The following is a 13,639-nucleotide window of genomic DNA, read 5'->3' as shown; positions in this document are numbered from 1 at the left end:
TGCTCTCACAGTGGCTCCAGCTATACCCCTCCATCCCATCCCCTAACTAGTGCAGCAGCCCTTGCATGGAGCACAGCAGCAGGCTGCTTCTGGGGAGCCCTTTCTGCCCACACTGCTCCAACCAGTCGGTCTGGTTCGGAGCAGGTTTCTGTTGAGAGTTCCTGCAGATCAAAGTGTGGTGTGTGCATGGGGAGTCTTGCTGACAAGAGCTCCTTATCTCTGCATCTGAATTAGGAGGTAAAGAGTTGCTTGCAAGGAACTCGTGGTCTTCTGTTTTTCTGAGAGGTGGGGAGCTGTCAGTTCTCTGCGTCTATCACGGTTTATGCTGGGAAGCCTTTGCTTTCCTCTTGTCCTAATGAGCTGGAAGCACGCACTTCCTCTGTTGCCGCAGCACCTTCTGGGTGCGAAGGGCAGGGTTGGTAAGAACTGCCATTGACTGACTCAGACCTTGGGTCCGTCTTGCCCAGTTCCTTTGGTCGGCATCCACAGGCTCTATCCATGCGTTCAGGGAACGGTGGGCACTAACTGGTATGCCCTGCTCCGCGTCCCCTTCCAGATCCCTTGTTGTTAACCTATGCCCTTGCTCCCCTTTCTGTTGTTTCTTTTTATTTGTCCCAAGAAATCAGTTGATGTGTTTAATAATGAAGGGAGACTTATAGTTCTTCGTGCTGGGCCTAAGCCCATGACCCTACAGCATATCAAATAGGCCTGTGTCACACCGTGGCAGAGCGGATGCTGTAAAGGAGACTGAACTTGGTTTTTCCCACGGTCCCTCTTTGTATCCTCCCATATTTGAGGTCTAGGAAGCTCTGGTGCAGAGGCCGTGCCCCTTACTCCCATTCTCAATAATGGCTGATGCCTCTTTCCTCCAAGAACATGTCCAGTCCCTTTTTGCATCTGGTTAAACCATCAGCTTCCACCACATCTGGTGGCCACAAGTTCCCCACGCAGGCTTTTTGCTGTGTCTTGAGAGCTCACCGGTGCAGATGTTTGGGCAGCAGGGTGGCACCGCACAGCTGTCTGCTGAGGTGCAAAGAAATTGAAAGGTGCAGGAATACATTTTCCAGGTCTCTTTCTCCAAAGGTGGAGCCCTAACTGGGGAGGGGTGTGGACCATAGAGGCATCTGTGTGTCCTGCTGCTGCCCAACAGGGCCCAGAGTTCAGTGGGGAGGACGTTCAAGGTGGTATGGCATGTAGTGTCCAGGTGGAGGGGCAGGCTGCAATGTTCAGCCCCACCTGAGTGAACAGGGCCTTGCTAGTCAGTGGCCTTTAAAACCTGGGGGAAGATGTTAAATGCTTCTCTTGCTTTTTATTCTCCATCTTGAGGTCCTTCCAAGTTAAAATCCCACCAGTGGGGGAAGGGGCTTCTGGCTTTCCCAAATACTTGGATTATCAGGGAGTGTAGTGAGGAGTTTGCAGCCAGCCTGTTTCATTTGGGCCCGATCCTGTGCAGCAGGATTTCTGTTCAGACCTGGAGTGAAACCAGCCTGGGTTTGGGTTACGAGCTATTCAGCGGTTTGTTTAACTCCAAACAAAAACGGTCTCGCACTAAAGAGCAGTGCGTCCTAGGCAAGCCTTTCCCCGCCTCTGCTTTGCTTTTGGATTACAACCAAGGGGTTAAGTGCCTGTATGGTATTTGGCCTCCCTGCTAGCATCACATGTTGGCCTGTGTCTACAATCCCCTGGCACCGAATGGAGCAAACATCTAGGTGCAGCCTCATTATGCACCAGTGAGCAAATCCTCACTCCTGCCCCTGTGCCCACCGCACAATATTTAGCGCTGGGATTACCTGAGTCTAAGTAACTTTGCTTTCAATGACACGATTTGTTTGGAAACTGCTGAATGGAAACCTGGTACTAATGAGCCTGGGGATCCTGACCAAACATTGTATATACAAGTCATGCAACATTATATATATGTACTGTGTTGTGTAACATATACATGTGTCTGTGTATGTACTATGTGTGTATATTGTATAAGATCTAAATTGCAAAGGAGTTTTCTAAAACCACTGAATAGGAGCCTGAATCATACTGGCTTTCAAAGATGTTTTGGGTCCAAAACTATGCACCAAAGATTTCCCTCCCCCCAGGTGATTCTGCACCTTGTTTGAGTAAGTTATACCCCTGCAGATGTATGTTTAAATGTTAAGTATCTGGATCTGGGAAGCTGCACCAATCTGGAGTCTTGGGGAGTCTAATTGCTGGATCGGATTGCTGGACCCCTCAGGAAACGTGGGCATGTCTTCCTGTGCCTGCTTAGGATCAGAGCCTGCAGACATAGGCCTGAGCACTTAAAAGTTTCTGTGGAGTTGGGAGTGCAAATTGGGGTCCAGCCTTGAGAACTGGTGCGTGTGTGAAAGTCTCTGAATTGTCCAATACTTCCTGACTGGGACTGAAGGCCAAAGACAAGTGCCTGGATACAATGGGTGTGCGTTGGGGCAATCAGTCTTTGCTCTTGTGTGTAGGGAGGGGAAAAAAGGGGGCAGGGGTGGGAGGGGAAAAAAAAAAGTTCAGCCCTACACAGCTGTAACTTGCTCAAGCAAGGTGTTGAATCACCCTAGGCAAAAATCTTACAGTTTTGGAGCCAAAGCATCGTTGAGAGCCAGTAAGATTCAGGCTCCTAAGTCCCTTCAGTGTTTTTAGAAAACTCCTTTGGAATCTAAGCTGTGGCCAGCTCCTTAGCACGTTGTTTTAAAACTGATCTCTTGGTTGGGCAGGTTCTTATTGGCTTTCTTTAAGACCATGTGAGTCAAAGCCTGGCTTAACGAATGATAGACTCCTACAACAGCATGCTGAGTCTGGGCTAGGAGCACAAGCCCCAGGCACTTGACTTTGAAAGGGAAGTTGCATGCTTTGGAATACTCTGCTCTGTGATACTGGGGTGGGGGCTCCATCTGGAATAATCCCCAAGTGTGATGCCTTCCTTCTGGGGGGTTTCTGCCCTCAGGTAGAGTTTCTGTGTGCCTCAGGCTTGTGTGACTCAGTGCTTTCAGTTCCCTCAAAAAAAAAAAAAAAAAGCCAGGGTTGGAAATCCTCCTAACCTGTTTGTTCTGCTTAATGACTGAGTTATGCATCTGTATAAATGAAGCAGTTCTCCAAGGAAGGAGATCCAAGATGCAAGGCAGCTTTGCAGGGGTGAGGAATACAGTTGTAAAAGAAGGGGGGGGGGTTGTGTTTTTTGCTGGATTGCAAGATACTTTCCAGGGATTGCCTTGTGTAGCTGCGGAACCAACCCAGCGTTGGGGTACGCCCTTTCCTCCCTCATCCCAGCATCAGCTCTGGGATACTCTTCCTGACCATTAAAGCAGGGAAATGTCTATTAAATTGGATTAGCTGGTGCACCACTGAAGTCTGGGTCTTTGGCAGGCAAAACCAGAGCATAGGGAGTAGTATCAGCTGTGAGCTCAGTTGATGATTAACCATGGATTTTTTTTTTCCTGTGTGTGGGTAACAGGGTTGTGGATGCAGAAAAATCCTGAACGCTATGTATAGTGTGAACTATGGACCTCTGTCCTTAATGTTTAGTGTTACCCTGGCTTCTCAGACAGGGGGGGACTGGGATTGGGGAGGGGAGGGGGAACGTATTCCAGGAGGCCTGACATCCAGGTCTGCGGGCATAATTTCTTCTCTTTGGCAAATTATTCCAGAGGAAGAAATTGCTCTGTTACATCATCGTCGTACCCCATTCTCCTGCAGCCACCAATGCCAGGCATGGTGTCACAGAAAGCCCCTCTAACCCGTGCTGGCCTGGGCCACTAATACCTGAGCTGAAGCCCTCCCCTTCTTGCAGGGCTGGGTCGGGCCTTGACTCTGTTTACCCGGAGCTGCTCCGAGTTGTGCAATGGATACGGAGCCGGTCGGGTCCCTGAGAGTCCATCCCGTGGCACCTGCAGGCCTGTCTCCTGACGTCAGCGCAGGCGGGGGAGTTTCAGGTTTCTTGGTACTGAATCATTTATTTCACTGGTTTATTTTTAAAGCTGCCTTCGGGTCCCGATGGCCGGTTCTGCGTGTGCTCGTGGGAACGGGCGTAGAACGCAGTCGCGGCCAGGGCAGAGCCTGCGTCCTCTCGTGGCTCAGACCACGGTGGCCTCTGCGATACAGATCTGCCTCCCTGGCTGTCAGGTCACCTTTGCCTGCTGTAGCCTCTTTCCCTCTGCTTTTCTGATGTTACGCCTCTGGGGAGCGTGTAAATGCTGGCACGGGGCAGAAGAAGGCCCGGTCTCAGCTGATCGTCTGCGCGGGTGACATCTAAATGTGCCACAGATACCAGGTTCATTGCACTCCCTATGTACCCATGTTGGATAGGACTTAATCCTTGGTGGGAACTAGGCAAATAGGCAGCAGAGAGGAAATTAGCCTCATCCCCTTTGCTTGGGCTTACAGCCTGCTATCAGTATTTCAGAGAGGTCCCTCTAGGACATGTGCTTGGCCACCCCTTGAGACCATGCGAATGCTGCACCTTAAACCCAGGGGTCTCATCCAGCTCTTCACTGCTGCTCTTTCTGACTCCTGAGAAATGCCAGAGCAATAGTTCTGTTGCAAAGAGCTCAGCAAGCCCATGGCGTCATTGTGAGGCTGGACTCCTCTTGCAGATGTCGGGGTTTCTCTTGTGAATCATTGTGCACTTGCACACCTAACAGGGCTACTACTACGCGGCACCCTTGAAAGGATCTTGGGGGGGCAACACCTGATTTGAGAATCACTGCCTTAACTGTTGCGTTGCCTTGTGACCTTTCCTCCTCTCCTCTCTTATAGTCCAAAAAGAAACCTGCAGTGCTGTTCCCTACCTTTCTGCTTTCCCTTCTCCTGCTGCCAGTTGCAAAACTACCTTTCCTTAACCTGGAACAAAGGGCCTATTATGCAGCTTATCTGCCTGAGCAGACCTGGCCCCTTTCCACAGCCAAAGCAGCGATCAAACAGAACAAGGCTGGAGGTGCTGAGCTGGGGGAGAAAAGCTCCCTGCCAGATGCCTCTACCTCCTTCTCTTAACCTCCAGGCCCTGACTTCATCCATCAGGAGCCCCGCTGAAATGAGGGGTGGGTTTGGCCCCTTCTGGACCCTCCAGCTGTTGAATAGCTCTGGTTGCAGGTGAACATCCTGGGCCGGAGGGGAGTCTGGGCAGCGTTAAGGTGCGGTTGTCAGGTGCAGCCCAGCCCAGGAGAAGGGCAGCGCCCTGTTCAAGAACAACTTGGATCTGGCAACACCGACTATTCGTAAGATCCTGTTTCAACCATCTTGAGCTGCGCTGACATTCATCCGCTCGGGAAAAATCCCTTCTCTGGGGCAATGTTTCTGTCCAGGAGCCTGTCTCAGTCCTGGGTTTTCCAGTAGTTTTGCTTTGCACGAGCGAAGTCCAGATCTGTGGCATTTCTCAAACCTTCGTCACCCGTCTGGAGGCTTTCCAGGATCATATGAATTCCTCGGAGATTAAACATTCACAGAGGCTCAACCTGTCGCTGCCTCTTGGGATGGGACGTGACTCAAAACACATGGCCTAGGCCCTGGACCCCACGGTGCTGGGTGAGGCACAGACACGGCCAGTGAAGTCCATAGTCCGTGCCCCTGGCTAAGTGTGTGTGGGTGTCCGATTTGTTCCATGCACCAAATACACCTGGGTTTGCATGCATAAACTCGGGTATAGGAAACAGTGTGGTTTATTGCCTGTAGCAACGATGCTGCCTCTTTCCTCCTGGATCACCCAGCCTGCAAGCAGGGACCAGAGGCAGAGCCCAGCCCAGAGCCAGATCCAGCTTTACCCGTGGTCAGCAGTTTCAAGCCTGCAGCGAGAACCACGTCCACACCAGGACAGGCTATGGCTCTGCTCCAATAGCCAAGCGCCGGCGTGGTGTGGATCTCTGGCTTTAGGAAGCTGCTGCCTCTTAGGGTCCTTTTCCTTTAATCCTCCCTGCACCTGTTTTAGTCAAAGGGTTGTGGCAGGCACCTTAGAGGCTGAGTCCAGTTGATGGGCCTCTCTTCACGGCAAGGTCCTGCTTGGGGAGAAGCCACCAGCTGGCCACAGTCCTGGAGCATGAGATTGTCACAGGGCAACCTTAGGCCTGGCTTTGTGCATGCTTGTGTCTGAATAAGCCTGCTCCTTCCTTACCCACCCATTGCCAAATGTGCTCTTTTGTTGGGACCAGCGGGGCTGTCTCAGGCCTTCTTGCAGAAGGAGCTGACGTCGGATCTTGTTGTTTCTTGCAGTCGCACTGCTTAAAACTGGCTCCTCTATGCCCTTCATTGTTGCCTCCCCCCGCCAAAGTGTACACGTGCATATGTACATGTGTGTGTATACACATGCATGCAGTGCAGCTAGTGGATACAGCTTGGCTAGGAATAGCCTTTGCTTTGTCATAATGCAAGCAGGGAAAACGATAGGACCTGAGACCTCTGGGTTACAGGCTTGGCGTAACTCCAGGTGTGAGGCCCTGGGTGGAGGTAGGTCGGATGGCAAGTGCCGTTGGCAAGGCAGAGATAATGGCTAATGTGAGGGCGTCCGCTACCTAGCAGGAAGCCCAGGTACCTGCCCTGGGCATTTCGGGGAGGCAGATTAATAGCTGAAGCAATAGTGCAGCTGTGGCTTGGCGTGCACTTTAGTAACAGCAGATGGCTAATTCCACCATGGAAAGTGGAACCCCCTAAATAAGGGAAGCACAGAGGTTAAATACAGAGAAGGGGCCATCTTGGATGTGCCACCCACTGAGCCATGATTTTCAACCCAAGAGCGTCGGCGTCACGGGGAGTCTTGTGATGCTTCCAAGGGCGCCATGGGGTGCCACACCATGTCAGCCCTGCACACGTGATTCTCAGCTAAACCCAGAGATTTCCCATAGGAATCCAGAGGGTTAAAACCAGCCTGCCCTGTGCAGTCCTCCTGACTTCTCTGCAATGGGAGAACTGCTCTAGTATTTCCTGCCCCGCCGTCAAAAAGAAATCAAGTGAAGAGCTGGCATTTTCTGAGAGGGGCCTTGAGTGTAACGAGGGGGTGGAGGGGAGTTAGGCTGCAGCACAGTTACCATTCCACGGTCCCTACCCTCAGGTTTGACGGCCCCCCGCCCCGAGGGACCAAGCTGTGGTGTGAACGCTGGTCGCTGGGTATTGCTGTCCTCCCCTCTGTTAGATCCCCGTTGTGCTCAGACTTGTTGGTACTCGATCCGCCTGCCTTGCCCGAGTGTCTTGGGACCCTGCAGTACATTAACAACTTTTCCACTGGAGCTGCTACCAAGGCATCGCCATTTATAGAATGATATGTTAAATAACTCTGATTAATTTGTGCTTTGGATGATTACTATAAGCCTGTAACCTTCCCCATCAGATGCGCCTTCTGTTCGGGGGTTAGCATCTTCCGGTCTGTAGACTTCGGTCTCCAAGGAAGGAGGTCCGAGACGGGTTGGCAAGGTGCTTTATTGATACCCAGTGTGGAGATGCCCCGGGTCCCTCCAGCCTGTTCTGCCTGGAAGTGTGAAAGTTAGCAAGGGTTCATCTCAAATCCTATTATCTGCCTGTGTTTATGGGCTTTAATGACTGAGTTTCCCTGGATAAGGTCAATCTTGTTATCCCAACTGCTTTTGTGGTTGTTGGAATAATAAGCATGGGATGAAGGGCTCGGGGGAAGCCAGGGCATAGGCACACTGAAGGATGGAAGTATTTAATGGAGCTCATAGCATCTCTGGGGTTCTCTCCACCCCACAATACAGGTGAAAGTCCTGGAGGTCGGAGAATGAGGCTGTGAACTGGGACTCGTTGTGCACCTTTAGGCAGTAACCTTTGAAATCACTGGTGAGCCCTCTAGCCATGCTTACTGTGTTGTGTAGTCATGTGCACACTCACAGGGACCCACACACCTGCACACACACTTCAGCACACAGCCAAGGCTAAGAAACACTCTCTTTGTCTCTCTCAGCAGGCTGGCTCCCAGTCAGCTAATGCCCTGATTTCTTCTTGGACTGCTTAAAAAACCCCTTGCCAAACCATGGGAAAAGCTCCTGCTTTGCTCCCCTGCTGAAGCCACATCCACGCCAGTGCTTGGCTGTTGGAGCAGAGCCATAGCCTGTCTGGGTGTGGAAGTGGTTTTTGCTGCAGACTTGAAACTGCTGGCCACGGGTTAAGGCTGGCTCTGGCTCTGGGCCGGGCTCTGCCTCTGGTCCCTGCACACAGGCTGGGTGTCCAGGGGAGCAGCTTGGGTCTGAGTGCAGCACGTGGCGGGGTGGTGCTGTGCTGGGAGGCCCCAGCAAGCATCTGGGGGCAGCACCATGCAGGTGCTGGTGGCTCAGTGGCTGTGAGTAGCCCCTGTCTAGGCAGGCTGCTGCCAGGTGAGGGGAAGCAACCCCCAATGAAGTTGCACATCCCACAAGCGGGGTTGTTCAGGCTACAGTTTTGGTATAGACCCACATGTACATGCATGTCCACAGACATGGACACATGCATGCTCCAACTGCAGAGGGACAATTGCAAAGGCCATTGTGAGCTCGGTTGTGGCAAGCGTCAAGCCCGGCCTCCCTTCTCTTTGCCACCTGATAAGGCACCCAATTGCAGAGCTCCCCATATCTGCCTGGCTGAAGGAGCAAATGGGTCTCTGTAGTGCATGTGCTATAGGCTGAGGGCAGTGCAGTCACGGGGGCCGTAGCAGTACCATGGGCATCTTTCCACCCATTTTCTTCCTGGGAATCTTGGACGTCCTCCTTGCTGCTGGCGCTGTTGCAGTCCAGGGCAGGACCAGGCTCTGTGAAGCAGTCCCTGGACAAACAAGCATGCGAAAGGAAGGGGGCAGGGACCCGGGCCTGGCTCCTGGGGGATCCCCTCGGGTGAAACCTTCTGCAGGCCATCACCTCCAAGCTCTTGGGCCCCTTTAACTATTCAGGCGGGTGAGGCAAAACTACAGCAATGGGCCCAATCCTGTCCTGACATCCCCAGGAAACAGAGGCAGGCACAGGACGGGAATAGTTGGGCCCTGTGTGGAGGGTGTGTGGTTAGTACTTGGGGAAACATTGTTCTGCTCCCGGTAGCCTGTGGGGGCAGGCTTGCCAAGTCTACAGAGAGTCCTGCTGTTTAGTTCTTCAAGTATCAGCTCCCGGAGTCCTGGGACCTGCTGAAGAGAGGAGGCAGGTGGAGACTGGCAGAGAGGTGGCAAAGCACAGGGTGGTGCCTGGTGTGATTTTAGGGCCTGTTTGAACCCATCTTGCTCCTTTTATAGAGTCCCTCTGGCAACCCCTGACTGCTGAGGCAGCCACAAACCCTGCTTAGTCCCAGATGGTGGGGAATTCCTATCTTGCTGCTTTTCCTGCTCACTGCGGGTTGTGCTGTCTCCCGTCCTCTAGCTGCCAACGACCCTGCTTACCCACCCGGCAGGACCGAGTCCTGTTCTGCTCTGGATCAAAGGCAGGACACGTGATAAGTTCCCTGCATGATGCCTTGGCTCTGGCTGTCCAGGAGCCAGATCCACCCAAGGGTATTTTGCTGCTGGAGGTGTCCTGGGCAGGCTGTTCCCAGCCCGGGCTGCTGAGTGCAGGGGCTGAGACCCTTCAGGCATCTTATTGTAATTGCTTCTCCAGCAGTTTGCACATGATGTTCAGTGCTTGCCTCCTGTCCCCTCGGGGCTGCAGGCGAATGGGGCTCCAGCAAGGAGCATCACATTGCGCTGGTCTCGGTGCATTGCTGCTAGCATCTCTTGGCGCTGAGTGGTGGTTGTGCGGCCGCTGAAGTAGCAGGGACGTGCAGCTGGCGTGGATGCGGGTGGCTGGGTCTGGGAGAGTTCGGGACATAGCATGGTAACGGTATTAGCTTGTAACTGCAGTGAGTGTGCAGCACTCAGCAACTTTTTGGGCAGGCAGGAAGAGAGGGGAAGATCCTGGCTTCAGAGTATGCCACGGGCAGACCCTGTAGTGCAGAGGCAATCGTCTCTGGGGTCTAGTTTGGGGTTCAGGAGGGCTGTGTCTGGGTGGTGCCTTTGGATTTCCCACTTCCGTGCTGCGTTGGAGAAAGCTTGTATGTTCAGTGCCTGCAGCCCCAGGTTCCTGATCCTGATAAAGTGGAGACTTCAGATGATGCGTGGCTGGAAATGGGTACATGGGGCAATGATGCATCTGGACTGTCTGGAGAACAGGACCCCCTTACATGGGGGGCCTTGCACTGTCCTGCAAAGGCAGCTGCCTTCAGCAGGGCTCCTGAGGGGGTTTTCTTTGGCTTTTCGTGTCCTTTGGCTCTGGCTGCTGTTTTTTTTTCCCTGCTAATATTAACCTCGCATGTGGCTTTTGATGGTGCAGGGAGGAAAGGGGCTGCCCAAACTCCAGAGTGCGGCAAAAGTCTTGTGCCCTAATGCCCGTGTAGGCACGTGGGTGGCATCTGAGGTGGGGAAGGGAAATCTGTGCTCTAAGGCGGCAGAAGACCTCTGGGTGTCTGTCCATAACTGTGCCCTTCAGAAAGGTTAGTCTGCAAGGGAACATCCGGGCGAGGACTCCTGGGTTCCCTTCCTGGTGCTTCGGCCGCAGGTGAGGGTGCCTGGGGGCAGGACCTCTGAGAGCCTGCTTCTGAGGGTGCCTTTTGGGGTCAGGGCTGGGCGTTTGGGTGCCAGTGGGATGCTCCTAGCTCCTGGCTTTTGCTGCTGCCTCAGCTGGTTTTCAGTAATAAAAGGAGGTGGGGGCCAGGAGTGCCGCACTTCTTGTCTCAAAGGCTGCTCCTTATCGGCAGTGTCAACAAACCCAGTATCGGCAGGGCACTGGGTTTCCTGTATTCACTCAAGCTCAGCCCATTCCTTCCTGGCGCTCCCTCCCTTGGATCAGCTGAGTAAAATGTGTGCATGCTCTTCTCCCCGGCAGGAGTCCGGCGCACTCCAGACCCCGGGAATGGATCGGCACGTGAATGGAGCAATGGCCGAGAAGCAAAACCCCGTGGACTACGGGGTCCAGATCCGCTTCATCGATGACCTGACGGAGCCCAAGAAGCCCCACAAGATTCGGTCCAAGGCGGCCAAGCCGAGCTCCTACGGGGTGGCAGTGCGGGTACAGGGCATCGATGGGCAGCCCTTTGTGGTCCTCAACAGCGGGGAGCGTGGCAGCGACTCCTTCGGCGTGCAGATCAAAAGTGAAAGCGGGTACAGCGGCCTCCCCGCCACTCAGCCGTCACCCGCCAGCTCCCCCAGTCGCTACCCCAAGGAGACTTCGGGTTCGCTCAGCTCCGACTCCGACCTGCCAGAGAACCCCTACGCGGCACGGCGCGCCCGGCACAGCACGTCCGACGAGGAGCAGAGCTCCCGGCCCCCTGGGAAGGGGTCTCCGGCTGGGCCTGCCCGGTCCCGGTCCCCTCAGGGTGGCCGCCGGCCGCTGCTTCCCAAGAAGCCGTTTGGCGATGAGCTGAGGCGGACGCAGTCTCACAGCTCTCTGCTGGGCCCCGAGTCGGGGGAGCCTTTTGTCCCGAGCCGTCCCAGCGCGCAGACCAACGGCACCGCTCAGCCACGGCCGCTGGGCAAGGCCAAGAGTGGCAGCATGGTGAACATCGCTGTCCAGAAGGGGCCCGAGGCGAGCGAGAAGGCCTCTTCTGCCTTTGCTTGTCGAGGGGCCACTGGCCAGCCGCCTCCTGACCCAGAGTCCTCCAGGCCCAGCCCGCCGGCCGCCGTGGGCGACATCGACACGAAGCCCCTGTCCTCGGTGGATTCCCTCATCAGCAAGTTTGACGGGAAGGTCCAGCAGCGAGGCCGCACTGCCCGCCGCAGCCGTATCCCCCCAGACGAGAGGAAGCGGTCGCAGAGCTTGGATGGGCGCGTGTCCTACCATGATACAGCAGACTCCCGGGAGCTGACCGCCGCCAGGCATCAGCCCGGCTTTCAGGAGGGACTGAAGCCGCCTGCTGTCACTTTGCATGCTGGCAGCCTGCCCAGGACAAAGAGGGAAGACCTGAAGCCCGGTGTGGCCAGCAGGTCCCAGCCCACACGGGACTGGGCAAATAATGGCCTTGAGGAACCTCTGGTGGAGCGGCAGCAAAGTCAAGTGCAGTCGGAGTTGCAGGTAACGTATCCCCTTGGCGGGGCTGTGTCTGTGGAGACCCCGGTGCAGCCAAATGCTCCTGAGGCCTTTGAGTCATCCTCCCCTTCCCAGCAGAATGGGCAGAGGGGGACGCACAGCATTTGTGTGTGCTCAGCTCTGCCACTCGTGGACCGCTCTGCGGTGAGCCATGAGTGGTACTCTCAGCTATGTGTCTGCCTTGGAGATGCTTCCTGGCCACGGACTGTGCCAGGCATGATAGGTGGCAGCAAGTCCTTGCCCTTGTGGCACTACAGGGACCCTTTCCAAGCACTTTCTGCACTGGATATTCACTCGGGCTTGGCTCTCCTGGCTCCGCTTAGCCTGGTACATCCAGGGCGTCTCTGTCAGTTCCCTGTGCCCATGGAAGTCCAATCCCACCCATGTGTCGACGGGACAAGCGACACACTTTCCTCTGTGTTGGGAGTGCAGGTGGTCATAGGTGGCCGGGCTCTCTCCTGGTGAGAAGTAGTCTGCGCCCTGTGGGCAGGGCGTCCTGTGCCCAGAAGCAGTAGCATTGACTTCCTCCGTAGCATCCAGCGCTGGCTGCCGTGGCAGGCAGAAGGGGGGGTGGGGGGCGGGGGTTTGCTGCAGGGCAACAAACCTGCGTGTGCATCTCTTGGGCAGCTGAAGTCCACTCCAGACCTACTGAAGGACCAGCAGGAAGCGTCTCCGGCTGGGAGCAATGAGCACATGAAGGAGCTGATCTATGCTATCCTGAAGGACGGGTGAGCGGGTGCCCTGGGGAGGGTGTCTTGGCTGGTGCCGCTCCCGTTAGCTCCAGCTGAGTCTTGGGGTGGGGGAGGTTGGTCCAGTGTTGTCCAGTGCCCGCAGGAGGTTTGGCCAGGCTGGGCTGTCTGGAAAATCTGATCCTCATGCAGGAGACCTGGCTCCTTTGAAATCAGTCCTTTAAGGCCCAGTCATGTTGTGGGCTGAAAGGCTGAACTCCACAGGTCTCCTGGGTGTCTTGGGGGTGCAGGTGGTGCCTGGCTGAGCCAGCGAAGGGGGCTCACTTCCAGTGCAGTGGGTTCCTGTTGCACTAGCCCCGGAGCTGGGATGTGTGCGGGGAAAAGGTAATGGCTGATCGTGTTGCAGCCGGACCGCAGAAGCCTCCTTTTGAGGCAGTTGCATCTGGTGTCCCGTGCAGGCCTTTCAAATTCAGACCTCTTGAAAGGGGCAAATGTGAAGGTCACGAGTTTGGCAAAAATGAGGAGGAAACAGCCCTTCTCCCCCAGGTGGGTTTATCCCAGGGGTTTCCCTGCATCAGCAGCTTGGGCAGGATCAGGTGCTGCCTTGTGCCAACTGGACCTGGTCACCTCCCAGTCTCCAGTGTCCTTCTTCCATAGCTCCCTTCGGCTAAGTGACTCCCCCCGGTTCACCCAAGACACCAGTGGTGGAGTTGGGCATGATTCGATATCTCCCCGGCTCCGGCCCCTCATGCCTCTGCCTTGTGGCCCTGATGCAGCTGCTTGCCTGTGTCCATGATCCCTGCCTCCCGCCTTTCTAGGAGCAAAGACAGTGAAGTCATGCTAAAGAGGAAGGCAAACCTGCTGCTGGAGAAGGTCCAGGAACTTGCGGTGAGTCAAGCCCCTTCCCTCCCATGGAGGAAAGAGCAAGTGCCTTGC

General features: G+C 54.9%; 1 protein-coding gene across 2 annotated transcripts in view; it reads left to right on the top strand.

Annotated features, from left to right (window-relative positions):
• Positions 1–13,639, top strand: part of CGN (cingulin) — a 40,121-nt gene that overhangs the window by 3,663 nt on the left and 22,819 nt on the right. For both annotated transcript variants that reach the window (XM_090053019.1, XM_090053018.1), the window contains exons 2-4: positions 10,815–11,999; positions 12,642–12,742; positions 13,522–13,591. In XM_090053019.1, the coding sequence (XP_089909145.1) occupies positions 10,842–11,999; positions 12,642–12,742; positions 13,522–13,591 (1,329 nt within the window). In that variant the 5' untranslated portion in view covers positions 10,815–10,841. The remainder of the gene's footprint in view (positions 1–10,814; positions 12,000–12,641; positions 12,743–13,521; positions 13,592–13,639) is intronic.

This window comes from Crocodylus siamensis, chromosome 6, assembly GCF_052110815.1.
Source record: "Crocodylus siamensis isolate JL-2025a chromosome 6, ASM5211081v1, whole genome shotgun sequence".
In the NCBI taxonomy this organism is placed as follows: Eukaryota; Metazoa; Chordata; order Crocodylia; family Crocodylidae; genus Crocodylus; species Crocodylus siamensis.
This window is presented reverse-complemented; position numbering and strand designations above follow the sequence as displayed.